General features: G+C 28.7%; 1 protein-coding gene across 1 annotated transcript in view; it reads right to left on the bottom strand.

The window, feature by feature from the left end:
- NSD (Nuclear receptor binding SET domain protein) overlaps positions 1-15,122 on the bottom strand; it is a 51,845-nt gene that overhangs the window by 17,257 nt on the left and 19,466 nt on the right. Inside the window, 6 exon segments of the mRNA XM_067276823.1 lie at positions 1-233; positions 1,991-2,380; positions 2,476-2,605; positions 6,698-6,894; positions 10,484-11,426; positions 13,055-13,133. Coding sequence (XP_067132924.1) covers positions 1-233; positions 1,991-2,380; positions 2,476-2,605; positions 6,698-6,894; positions 10,484-11,162 — 1,629 coding nt within the window. The 5' untranslated portion in view covers positions 11,163-11,426; positions 13,055-13,133.

Genomic DNA, 15,122 nt, shown 5'->3' with positions numbered 1-15,122 from the left:
TTTTTTCGCAAAATCTGCATTATGCGTCGCTTCTGAATTCAAAGAATTTTGCTTTGCAGGTTCCGACATTACTTTTGACTCCGGCACAACTTCGGATTCTGGAGGCGGCTGTTTTTCCAAATCTTGGGAACTTTTATCCGTCTCCAATTCCATACTTTGTTCCTTTTCCAATTCAGAAAAGCTCTGTTTTTTGGATGCATTAATGACTTTTTCTTTCCTTTTTGTTTCACCATCTACATTAAAAAGTTAATAAATATGTTTGTAATATCAACTGCACACTCATTAACAAATTAAAATCAATGATAGATATTAATGTTTTGTATAAAATGAAATGAATCAATTGTAAATGGCTGTTATTACTTTCTTTCGTTGAAAATTTTACAACAAAAGACACTTGATTATCAAATAAATATAACCTATAATGACATGGAGCTGTTATGCTCAGAAATAACAAAATTAATACAAAATAAGACAATTTAACACAATACAGAGAATGGATAGCAACTGTTCTTTCCACTTCCAAACTTCAAAAATAACAGATCAATAATCTCTGATCTTCAGGAGATTAAGCCACTTAAACTTTCTTAAATCAACTGATACTAACTACTTAGAACTTCTTCAGAATAAATACAGAAAAGATGAAAGAGTAAATATTAATTTGGTGCCAGAGGAACTGTATTTCTACTCATGTTGAGAACAGAATAATGTCCAAGCACCATTTGGTTTAGAATTCAATTAAATGTATCTTGCTTCGTGCTTCAGACTGAAATTTTCCACAATTTTTCTTGTAAATAAAACATGCAATAAATATTTATATCAAATATATTACTTCTCTTTAAATTTTAAAAAGTTCTCATTTTTTTAATAGTCAAATAACAATCATAAATATTTCTTCTTGTAGACTTATTGAATTTTAGAGAAAATAAAACAGCAAACACAGTATATAATAATTATGCCAATATTTTCCAGATTTTTATAAGCAAGCACAGTAAATTAAAGATTGAATATGTATGGTGATAATTATATAAAATAAATTTATTAATTATTACTGTATATGATTATAAAAGTAATATTTAAATAAACAGCAATAATTATACAATAGAGTTCTGCAAACTAGATTTAATGTGAAATGAGAAGATAAGTTATTGAAAATGACAAATTTTACAGACTCTTGTGTTAACAGTAGAGAGAGAGAAACAAAACTGTGTTAAAATGCAAGTCAAATTTGACCATCATTTCTTCAGTGGAAGTATATTGCCAATCTAAAAAAAGTAAGAAATGCCATTAATTGCTGCTATTGTGATGCAAGTAAATAATTAAAATAACATTTAATCCAAAGGTTAAGACTGTTAACAACTTCAAGCTATAAAATGAGGGTAACAATGAGAAAAAAATTGTTTTTATCATCATTATTTTCAGTTGAGCATATTCAACTGAAAATAAATGAACTGATGATAAATAATCAAACCTGATTAAAATTACTATAGTTGAATAAGTATGTTTTAACTTATATGATAAGATTAAATGATTGATAACAATTATCAAAATCACAATTATTTTTGAATAAATTTAAATTATGATTAGTTTTGATAAAAATTTGAATCAATTTTATTTATAATAAATCTATGTCTTGGTTTCTTGTTTAACTTTCTTTGTTTATGTATTTTTTATCAATACAGCTTTTCAGCACATTATTCTCAATCATTATAATAACTGCTTATGATACTATAAATAAATTTTCTTGATGGATCAAAATTCATCAGAAAATATCCATCGACCCCCTTCCAGCTGAAAAATTTACTTAGAACATTGCCTTGTTTTTAATGCAAACAAATCCATCTCAATCTCTATCTGGGGAAACTCAAGTTAACATCAGTATAATCAATTGACAACCATACATACAAATATTTTGACTTAACATGATAACTGAAATAATTTAAACAGTATATATTTATAATGTAAAACTAAATATTTATATTTTAAAAATTACCTTTATTATGATTTTCTCTTGTATTATTAATACTTAATCTACTGGTATATCTCGCTCTTTCTACTTCTGTCATTCTATCCCAATGTAAATGCAAATATTCCTCTAAAGCCTCTTCACTGAAATCGGGATGCTGAAGTCGGGCTATCGGTAAATGTTTATGAAGGAAAACGGAAAACTGTCCTTTGGATTTTTTCTTTCTCGAAACTTGAATTGGTTTTACTTGCTTGTGATTACTTTGAACATTGTCTACATTATTGTTTTTAACATTTACATGTTTTTGCCTTTTCGCGCTCGAGTCACTCGTAAATTTAGGCGATTTCACAACCGAGTCGGAATTTTTGGAAGATTTCAAATCTGGTGTGTGATATACCGACGCACTTCGATATAAATCTAATACATATAAAAAATTAAAATAAGGAAATTAGTAAATATCTAAAAATAGATTCTTTAGTTAGCACACATAAATAGAAGAATAAAAGGAGAACCTTTTTTTGTGGAAGTTTTCTTTGTATTAATATATTCAAAAGTCAACTGCTGCTTCCTTTCTGTCCTTGTCATTTTAAGAGCATCTTCGGCTTCTTCCACCGCTAATAACCAAGCATCCTTTCTGTTTGACTGAAATATAAAAAAAAACTAAATTAATTTTTGATTATGATTAATAATATATTATTTTAAAGTTCTTAGTAAAATAATTTCATTATGCAAATATTCTTTCCAGTAATAATATTTCACTGCATACATTTATAAATTTTTTTCTGCTCCAAAAAAGCTAAAAATTTATTTTCTTGAATCATTCATTAAATGAAGCCATAAAAAAAAATCACGATTGATATATAACTAAAATAAAAATAAAAATTATTTAAAAACTTGAAAAAACAATTATTTATTGTTTATTTCTATAAGGCAATGCAACATGTGGGAAATCTGCTGAAGGCAGTTCCTCCCAGGAGAATTTTCTATGAGAAACTGTATTTAGTGTTACAAACATGGGGGGGAAAAACCTCAGAAAATCCACATGGCCAGCCCAATGGCAAGCTGCAAATCCACAAGTGGATAGAACCACTGAACACTGCTCAGTGGCTCTATTCACTTGACCTTTGATAGATCAATTATTTATCCATAGCATATAGTAAATGTGAAATACATTTAGCTCAACCAATAGGACTAATTCTTTTGGTTAAGTTAAATTTTTTAAAAAATTGCCTAAAAAATCTGGTTTCAAAGAAGAGAAATAATACCTATCATCAGCAGATAACAAATGGATACTTTTTTCTAATTGAATAACTATAATTTTTTACATAATAACTTTTATAATATCAAAACAAAATTTTTGTTACAATATTATCAAAATGTTATGTCGTAATAATTTATTACTAACATTTAATTAATTAAAAGCACTAATTTGATAATATAACTGGTACTGATGTGCAGAAAAATGCATAAAACCCTTCAAATTTAAACTTTACACATTTTTGTGTGTAAGATAAGATAGAACTTTGACCATAATTTTCAATGTTAAATTTTAAATAAATACAAACACATTTTTCATCTATCAAACTTCTGTACAATTTACCATTTACATTACTTACATCAGTGCTTCTTGATTTTTTCTGTTCAACAACCATGAAGAATAATTTTAAGAAATTCTCAACCGTAACAATAAAAATAAGCTTTGTTTTTTATATTTTGTTAATTTTTTAAAACTCTCTCTTCAGTTTCGTTTATTCTTTTCTAATTGGTATTTCAAAATACTGTATAAAGAATTTTTTAATAAATATTAGTGACATTTGTTTCTCTATTAATGTCAAATATAAACTAGCAACACAATCACAAAATATTTTGAATACTTCAAGAACTTTGATCAGAAATAAATTTCACGCATTAGAAATATACTCCAGCAACAATTACATTTTTTATTTGTTATTTTTTATACTTTTATTAATTTCATATTCTTAATTAGTTATTATTCATATATTTTTATTTATTGTTAATTTGGCTGCAATTTGAAAAAATTGTAGACCTATAAACTCCCACTGTCGTCCGTCCATCTATCTTTCCTTAATCTTGAGAACGGAATTAGATGAAAGACGAGACCAGATATAGAAACCTTAGGAGAAGACGACCCCAATTAACTATATATGAACTGATGCAAACCAGAAGCCACATTATTTTGATTCATAAATTTCCCCTGAAAGGTGTTAGATTGATGACCGGTACAACTCTATTCTTAAAAGAAAACTATGAAGTATGGGGGCAAGCCACTACTAATTTGAAGTGGAGAGCATGTATTTTAAATTAAATTACCGTATTTTACGGACTATAAGACGCTACAGACTATAAGACGCACTTTAATTTTTAAGCATTTTTTTTTTTTAATACATATAAAATACATATAAGATGCTACGAACTATAAGACGCACCTGAATTTTAGAGGCAATTTTTCGAAGAAAAAAATGCGTCTTATAGTCCGTAAAATACAGTAATTAAAAAATTGCAGCCTGGCATTATGACCACGTCACAATAAATATTTGCTTATTGCACTTATAAATTTTAAATGGAAATTACAATGGAAATTTAATATATTCTATTTTTTATTCTTATGCTTATTCTATTTTGTATTTGCAATGTTTTTTTCATTCAAATATAATTCTATGTTTGAATATTCAGCTGATGAAGATCTGTAAGCTTAGACCAAAAACATTTTTTACATTAAAATTGTTGCTGGAATATATTTTAAGAGGTGAAATTTATTTCTAATATTCCTTCAAGTTGCTAGAACAGTTACATTGCATAAATTTTGGCTTTTAAAACTAATTACTCATTTAGTATTCTCTAATAATAATCTTTCATAATCATTTTAGAATTACTGCTAATATTTTTTATTGCAAAATGACTTGACTATCAACCATAATTTTTATATTACACCAGTATTGTATAAGTTTTCTAGAATACTAATATAAGTGCCAGTGACAGTTGTCCCCAGGAACAAATTTATGTGAATAATTCCTTTACTATGATAAAAATACTCTAGTTGAACATCCAGCCTTGTCATCAGTGTTGAGGGTTTCTCGAGCACATTTGAAACAATCAAATCACCTGAATATTTGTGCATGAAATAAATATGTACCAATATAAACTTGTTGCATCAATGTTGTTATCTTATTTTGTAAGTTTAAAACAGAATTTGACATTCAGTCTCTGCTCCAAGCCACTTTTGTGACAACCCTCTCACGCTATCCTAACAAATTAGTGGCAAATCTCCTACCAAGCTTAAATGTGGGACCATATTATGTTGCCAGATTGCAGATTACAAAACACACTACAAAACGCATGTGTTTCTCACTACATGGCATTTGTGTATTGGTCAATATAATAAATGTCTTATTACTTAATTGTCAGACCTTGTATGTAAATACTAAGACAAATTACAGAATTGTGCAAAATTTTCTATCAAAAAAACATTTCATATATATAATTATAAACACAACACTAATTCTCAATGACTGCAAGGTAAATCGTATAATAAATTCATATGCTTATCATCATATAAATAATTATAATTCATAATATAAAAATAATCATTTGTAAATTTAAAATTTATTTACTCTAGTTAAACTCAAATAATATTCATTTGTAAGGAACTGAGTCCGAACGTTATTTTTATTTTATTATTTCCGTTTTATTATCTTTTGTTTGGGGTTTATGTTTATTTAGGACGAAGGTTCCCCACCACTCTCTTGTTAGTAATGAAAAATGAAGATAAAACAACTCACGGAGAAATAAGCGCCGTAGGAAAAATCTTGCGCACTTGCGCTGCCCGGCGGAAGTAACAGTCCGCAGAAAAAAAAAATGGAGGGGGGAGTCCCCACATTCACTAGTAGAGGAATACTTGATAAACCGTCTTAACATCCCAGAAAATTATGATAAATATTTTGTAAACGATTTATAAGCTTTGTCGGAAACTTAAAGCTGCCAGAAAAGAAAATTAATGTTAGCAACTATGTAAATAAGGGGAGTAACCCAGCTCAAGTGTGACGTCACCTCACAGTATAAAACCCGTACGTTAACCGAAGGAGGAGAGGTGAATTCCAAATCGAGACGACTTTGAGAGCGAGGTAAATTCGAAAGCGAAGTATTTTCTGATAGAAGTCCAGATTGATAATTGGATGATCCAAGGTGTTAAAGAGGAGTTCAATTGACGATATCGAAAGGATTGAGGAAATAGTTTCTTCGTATAGTGAGGTGACGGATAGACGTTTAATTAGTAAGAGATTTTGTTCATAGTTTCTAAGAATTTGATTTGTCAAATATTCAAAGGGGAAATTAATATTAAGTTAAGCTAAGTAGCTGAGTTTATTGTCGGGTTGACTTGTTGATTTTCGTTAATAAATTTTGTTTGAATTATTGACATTTGTACGTAGTTGCTAATTAAATATATTTGAACTTTTGATCTGACTTGATATTTATCGTTATTATTACTAATTTTTCGGTGCACGCTTAAAAGCCCAGGCCTGGCAAACTAATCTCGAATCCGCGTAAAGTACCCGTTAGGTTAACGGAAGTTTTACCGACCGCAATTATAGTCGGTTTCCTAAGATACTAAAAATAGTACTTTACACATTTAAACATAATCATAAATATAAACTTTAGTTAATTTATCTTATTACAATTTATTACTTTAGAGGCTTTGAATTTCATAATACCAACCTTTATTTTAAATTTTGATAAAAGTTTTTGACGCATGGTTCCTTTAGGCGGTGCCGATTGAAGTAATTTTTCTACATATTCGTTGTATTTTGTATGACCTTCGAATGGCATGGAACCGTGAGGCACAGTCCAGCTTCGTTCAGCATCTGGTCCAAAATACTGTACGTGATATATCCTGTGCAATTTTTTCCCCGATCCTAGAAATATATCTCAAAATTAATTGCAATAACATTAAATTAAAACAAAAAAAAAACCTATTTTATAAACAAAACTTGCCAAATTAACAAGCATTTTCTAAAACCAAACACTGACTTACAAGAATTATAATAGATTCATATTATTGATAGAACTGAAAAGTTATGTATGTTACTAATTGCTTATTATTTAAATATTTTATACCCATGAAAACAGATCATTCTTTAAAATACTTTACAATGTAATAACTTCAAATAAAAAATAAATAAAATTTAATTAAATTTAAAATACTTTAAATAAATAATACAAACTTCTAATTGACTACATTTCACTTTTTGTTTCCCTAAATACTTCTCAAAATTTTTATTTCACATTAACTGTATGAACTAATCAGACAGAATTTAATACTGTAAATTTGTTTTAAAAATACTCATGCTGAATTTCTTAGACTTTAAATAACCTTTTAACTACTTAACAAAAACATTCAAAGTTTCAAAGTTCAAATGTGAATTAGAAATTTTTGTAGCCTAAGCTAACATTGGCAAATTGTTGTCTTGGGTCATCACCATTTTACAAAACAAACTACATAGAGAGGGAGATGAAATGTTCATTGGTTCTGTATAACTACATCACAAATGACATCACCAGATCATCAAATGAAAACAGCCAAGTGACCATAAAAATTACCTCTGACATCACATCGAAAGTGACAGCATTGCCTAGTTTGCAGAGGGCTTAAAGGTAAAGTATGTTCAGCTAAAATCAGATTATAAAAACCAAAAACTCTTAACATGCTCACTGCCAGTTGAAATGTTTTGCATTGTAAACTTCACACGATGCAAAATTATGTCAACCAGAAGCAAACATGTTAAGAAAATTTTCAATGATTAAATCTATCCAATTTCTTCACTTGAAATCTTAAATTATACTTAAAAACTTTTAAAAGAAAGAATTTCTTATAAGTTAAAGAGCTAAATGATAGAAAGTTAGTTTATAAAATTTTTAATCTTTAACATTAAAATTTATCAATTTCTTTTAAAAAGTTTAAGTGTAACATTATTTTTAACTTTATCCCATTTCTTGCTTATTTTTTAGAATAATCGCACAGCTGTAAAATGCATTTACTGACATATGCACTGAGATAGAATTATCCAGTTACTGCAGAACTCTGCACATGGCTTTCTCGCAGACATATTTGAATGACTACTACCATGGTCACACAAGGTAATGCCACAGACTGCCTTAAAATCACTACTTCAGTATCCAATTAAAAAAAAAAAGGCTTGAAGAGACCCAGTGTTCAAAATTTCCAGTGTACCATACCTGTCATCTGAAGATCTTTGAACATCAATATCTTTGATTGCATCATACTGACATGCCTGTATGATGCAAAGATATTATACATGGTTGATGAAATTTGAAAAAGACAGTTTCATCAGACTGAGGAAAACAGATGGCAGTTTTGTCAAACTGTCTGCTGTCTGGTCTGTTCTGACCTTACTGTGAGCAATGTTGGGGGCAGTGGATATATGAGGGTATTGCATATATAGTGGAAGGCTCTGAACATCCCAGACAAGACCACAGGGCAGATTTAACTCCCACTGTTTTAATGTAATAAATATCATATGCTGTAAATAAAACTGAACCAAAACTAAAATTGGAAGCTACGGTTTAAAAAACTATAATCCTCACTATCATTTTTATTCTATCTTTTATACATTAATAGCTTTATTTCAAATAAATATCATTGGCCATTTGAATAAAAATTCCTTTCAAATCAAAAAACTATTATTATTAGATAATCTGTCAATTTGTGGAGATAATGATAACTTAACTGACAAACTTGTATGTTTATCTGTATTAAATATTACAAAGGAAGGCTGGTAATTCTTACCTAATCTAATTAATAACAGTATATTTGGCATAAACAGATGATATGACAATAGAATAAATCTTTGATGATATCTTTACTAAGAATGAGCAATATTTGCAGTGTTTTGTGCAAAGTCACAAACACACACTGGTAGAAAGCAATAAATGTCTAATTTGACAAAATGGAGTTCTAAACTGTCATTAAATTCTTATTTCTCAAGGAAATTTTAGCACACAAAACATTCAGGACACAATGAGATCTTAGCTATTCCACTATTAAAAATTGGCTAAGCAATTTTCATACAGATGACTTTGATGTTCAAGACAAAGACATGTCAGGGAGACCAATTTTCATCTCTATGCCAGAGACCATTTATTCTGTGCAACAGCTGATTCTTGAAGACACCGAATTTCATTGAAATGTCTAGCCGAATATTAGCAGATATCTGAAAAATTGATTGGACACAGTAAATTGGAGATGACAAAGTCATCTATGAAACGAGTTCTGAAATTCCTAACTACTACTCAGAAACATGACTGAGTGAAAACATTAAAGGGTTTATTTTGACTCCTTTTTTTAGAGGAATGCTGAGGATTTTGGGGATCAATTGGTGATAATGGTTGAAACCTTATACTCTTACGACTCAAAACCAAAGCAGCAATCCATGAAGTCGAGGAATGAGCATTGTCCATGACCAAAAAATTCCACACAATACACACTATAGTTCCAAGATTCTAGTGCTGATTTTCTGGAATAGTCAAGGTGTTATTCTTACCATGCCAAGGACCAGACCATCAATGTGGATTATTTATTACACATTACACAGGAAAATTGAAGAAAAAATGGCATGGATATCTTTCCAAAATAATAAAGTTTTTTTTTGCACAATAACACTCCAAAACATACTGCCCTGATAATAATTAGCAACTTGAAGTTTGAAAGAATCCAACATCTAATCTATTTCCCTGATAGAGTACCCTCAAATTACCATCTAATCCTCATCTGAAAAACATCTGAAAGGAAGGCTATGGAGAAATGGTTGAAACCAAAGTTAAAATTATTTTTAAAGGGGAGAAAAACTTTAGAAAACCATTTCCAGCAGTAGTATTCCAAAGATTGAGATCAAAGAAAAATTGTTGAATAGTAATTAGTAGTCACAGAAGCAAAACACAGAAGCAAATAATTTATTTGCCTGCCCACTTATATGCTTGGTAAATACATAAATATAATACAAATATTAAGTATACTAAGATTCTTGTGAATTTAGTTTTTTATTGAAAATATCCTTGTTGTTTTTATTAAGTCCATCCCAAATTTATGTATTTTTCTACTAAAATTAAAAATGTCTAGCTTTTTAATTATATATACTTTTATAGTATTAAGTCAAAAATTGGTTGATTATATATTCTAACATTGTATATTCTGGTTTAAAAGTCAAAGAGTAACTAATCAGGATAGTTATAGATGCATTAAAGTTATGCTGATGTATGGATGAATGGTTGACGAAGATGTTCTTTAGGTAACACTAATGTGAAGTTTAAAGTTAATATTGTGAAGAGCACAAGTTAAAAATTAATCTAATAGTTCCTATAATTAAATAACTGCATCATTATTCTTAAGCTATTATATTAAAAGGGGAAAACAACTAATAAAAATTTTTTAACATTGAGAAACAAATATTTATTAATAATTTGTTTAACAATTCAAATAATACTTACCCACTCCATTAACAACTTTTGTATAAATTCCTAATATAGGATCAAACGATATCATTGATGGCCACCACGGATGACCTGGAATTTTTGACCATAATAAATCACCCACTAACCAATCACAAGGTACGTCTTTCTCTTCTAAAGAGTTCTTTTCTTTAGGAAGGGTTAATTTCAGTTTTTTATTGACTGGTTCTTCTGAAACAACTGCTGTATCATTATTTGAACAACCATCGGTAATATTATTTTCATTGTTGGGAGAATGTTCTGTATTATTTGAAAAAGAAATATTTCTCTTAACAGATGTTAAAATTTGTGATGACTCTTGTACTTTGGCTGGAGATGATTTCACCGGGGTTGTTTTCTTCCTAAATAAGGGGACAAACTCCATATCAGGATTCAACGAACTCTTGTGTAGACGTCCGTACCGACTCCTGTACGGAACTTCGGAATTGAATAAAATGGGTGATGATTTCTCATTTGTGGAATCTGTTGAGTTATTCAAAGTTTTTTCTTCAACTATTCCATTCATGTGTTCTTCAGAAACAATTTCTGTTTTTTCTTCATTGCAAGACTGAACAGTTTCATTTTTAGGTTTATCATCTGAAGATTCCTGTTTTTCTTCATTTTCTTTTATATTTTGATCATTTTCAGAACTGGTTTCTTTCTTGACTACTTTCTTCATTTCTCTCTAATTTTTAAAATATTCAAATATTTATTCAACTTTGCAGATATCTGTTTTAATTACTATATCATTTGATTTCCAATCAGATTTGATCCATTCATCAGTTAATCTCCCTCTTATATTTTTGAAGACATCCGATTCTAATATGTTATTTCCATGCAAAAATGTTTTCATTATTTCAGAAATCTACCATATTTCTATAAATATATTTACATTCACAACTATCTTAATTTCTTTTAAATCTTCCTTAATATAACTGAATATCTAGAAAATGAATTAAAAAAATATAATCAAAATTCATGCAGACTTAAAATTTTAATCAATTGTAACAGAAAAGAAATTCAAATCCAAAGAGTAAGATTTAAGTATTAGTATTTACTTATAAATTATAAAAAATCTAAAATGTTAAACGTAAGTACAGTAGAGCATCGATTATCCGACCCCCGATCAACCGTCACATCGGTAAACCGACCGCGTTCCTAGTCAGCAAATTCAAATGACCACTAGTGATATGGCGCTACAATATTTGGCTATGTCTTGGCTACTTTAATTTAATTTTTTTTGTTAAATATTTGCATGTTTTAGCTGGCAACACTGACAAAGGAAGGCCAGTATTTAAACCAGGCTTAATTTTCTAGTTTCTTTATTTTTGTATTTATATTGTGCAAAATAAAGAAAAAATTTTTAACGATACAATAGCGACGATTATTAAAAAAAAAATTTTTTTTAGGCTTAACATTGATGAAAATTCAACACGAAAGTAGGTTAATAGCAATATACTAAATATACTAATAATGTATTTTTTCATACTTTTCGGTTATCCATTTTTTCAGTTATCCGACCATCCCGTCCCCAATTGAGTCGGATAATCGATGCTCTACCGTATTGGGAATAAAGTCAATCTAACAATATTGTTTCAGATAGCCTATTATAATAGTAACTACCTGAAATCATTTTTTGAGTAATAGAAAAGATCTCTAAGAAACAGAAAAATATTAGTTTTGATGGAATTTAAAAGACAAAATGGAACATAAAATAATGTCTACTAAAACAGATGAAGAGAGCCAGAATTAGGATTAAAATATCAAAATACCATCCACACATTTCAGCAAAAGATTTATTAAGTGATTTATATAAATGCACATGAAATCTTTGACAATCCATATTTTATAAATAATGTCAGGTAACAAGTTAACATTCCAATTTCAAATGTAACTTCCAAACTGTATTAAATAAGTTGAAAATATTTGTCAACTTAGTAAAGTTTCTGCTGGAAATGTGTGGATTGTACTTGATATATATGTTCACAACATCTACTGCTTTCTCACTTGTATTCATTAACAGTATTGCTTAAAATGATTATAAAACACTCTGTGGTAACATAGCACAAAACATATTTGTTGCTATGAGAATGAAAAAATAAACAAAACCCTATATAATATTCCTATAATATAAATAAATAAACTCAAGTTATTTTATGTCATACTACATATTAATTATTCTTTGTAATGAAACAGATGTCTTATGAGGAGAATATTCTGTCAAGTGAATTTAGAGTTCAAAATGCACCAGAACATATTTCACAGGTATCACTAGTTTAATAAATATTAATAATAGTTACTTAATTACAAAATTTTTAGACTCAGAGTATCTTCACCGACTATTCATACATTAAACTGATAAAATAATGCCAATTATTGAACTGAGAATTTGATTCCCACTCACTATATAATTTCAAGTTTAAACAATAAATTATTTAAATGACTAAATAGTGAATAAAAGAAGCATTCCCTTTTATTACTAACAAATTATCAAACAAAATCAAAATTTTTAATTACAACTGATCAATGTAAACATGAAAAATTCTTTAATTTCATTCACACAATACTTACCAATAATGATGATAAAACATGTTTAAACATTCTAAAACCTTCTGAATTCTCATAATTCTATTCATTTTAGTTTGAAACCCTGCAAAAATTTAAAAAATCGTCATGCTTCATAAATATTTATTACTGAATGTTCTTAATTCATATAAATAAATTATTTTTAGCATTTCAACATATCCAGAAAAAAAAATGTATAAAATATAGCAACAATTATTTGAATTTCTTCCTCTTAAAACTACAAAAAAGATTTCTTCCTTTTAATAGATATACAATTTGAGTATATTTCATACATTTCTTTGACTTGAATTTCTTCCTTTGAGTTCTATTTTTCTGTCCTTCAACTATTAAACCAGCTGAGAAACATAAAATGAGAACTCTCCAAAAGAAGAAATCCATAGTCAAGAGATGCAAAAAAAAAAAAAACAGAAATGCTCCTGAAGTTACAAGTCTATGAAAAAAAAGTGTGTCTAAGAGGAGAAAATCCAAATAAAAAAAGGAAGATTTTTTAGAATCAGCAATTATAGCAATGGTAATAAACTCTTTAAAACTAAGAAAATTAAAGTAAAAAACTCTGGATTTCTTGGTATTTGCCAAATTAGATTGCTAACAGATATTGATATTTCATTCCATTAGGAAACTGACTGAGTTTATGAACTTAGGTACAGGATGTTCTGTTTCAACTTTGATTACAGGAAATAATAACTGCATTCAGCAGATTCAACTGTTGCAAAGCTGTTGAGTGTTTAAATGTCATGATCAGTACCAGAATTCATTTATGGTATCTTTGGGTACCTAAAGCTGATCAGAGACCGCTGCTCCACATAGCAAGTGACATACCATATTTACTCGCATATAAGGCAAGCTTTTTATTCATTTTTCATTGATTCAAAAACCTAGGTCATCCTATACATGCAAATGAAAGATTCTTTGTGTTTTTGCAATAATTTTTGTTCGAATTTTTTACCAGATGCTCACCCTCTGATGTTTAAAAACAAAAGTATTTTATCTGGTCATTTCAATCATTCTTCTGTATTGTCAGGAGTAAAGAGGAACAGCAATAGGTAAAGCAAAGCTTTTAAATTGAATTCCAATTTGAAATTCTAAAATCATATGGGAGCTTGATATAAATTTTAATCCATTCCCACGTGAAAACAGATGATTATTCGGAAATCAGAATTCAAAGAAACTCGTAAGTGTAATCGACAAAGAGTGAATTCAACTGTTAAGAATTGGCAAAAAAGATTCCCGATTGTGGCCAGCTTTACACGAACAAATTACGTTGTCGATTTTACAAGTTTTTTCCTTAACCCTTTCCATGCTGGCGATCTACAGAACATTTTTGAGTGGAATTCGTCATGCGGCGCATTTTTTGCAATTTTTCGATAATTTTTAAATTGCAATATTTCACTTCAAAATTGTGTTATATTTATTCTGTTTTTTGTGTTTGATTAAAAACATATTACAGTTCACGCGATTGTTTAATTTATAGTTTAATAGAAATTTAAAATAATATTAAAATTTGAAGTTTAGGAACAAAAGAAAAATAATAATAATTTACAGAGAATCGCTGAACTTTGTGCATCTATTAGGTAGACACATCTGTCTTCTTTTAAACAAAACAAACCCCATCTCTCTAGCTAGAGTGGAGGAAAAATTATTGCCATTATTTACACTCTCTCTCTAATTACTTAGCAGGAAGAGGAGTCCATTGTTATTGTAAAGCAACATGTTCAAGTTTATCATCATATATTTCTGCTTAAAATAGTGAATATTTGACACTTTTTATATATTTTTTCAATGCTTATCTTATCAATGCTACAATAATACACTAAGATAAGCGATTAGTTAATTTTTCCCTGCAATTACGCAATATTAGGAAGTAATGAGTTTCCTGGTAAATTTTTCAGCTAGACGCTTTTGATAAAAAATCTTCTTGTCTAAGTAAAGTCAAATAACATGAAAACTAGTAAAATTATGGCTCTAAAATGAAGAATGCAGCTATTTTTTAACATTTGTTTACATTCTGACTTTAATCACGTGGACTGGTTCTTCGCGGGAAAATCCCGACCAG

Source organism: Centruroides vittatus, unplaced genomic scaffold (assembly GCF_030686945.1).
Source record: "Centruroides vittatus isolate TY-2023 unplaced genomic scaffold, ASM3068694v2 contig_717, whole genome shotgun sequence".
Taxonomy (NCBI): Eukaryota; Metazoa; Arthropoda; class Arachnida; order Scorpiones; family Buthidae; genus Centruroides; species Centruroides vittatus.
This window is presented reverse-complemented; position numbering and strand designations above follow the sequence as displayed.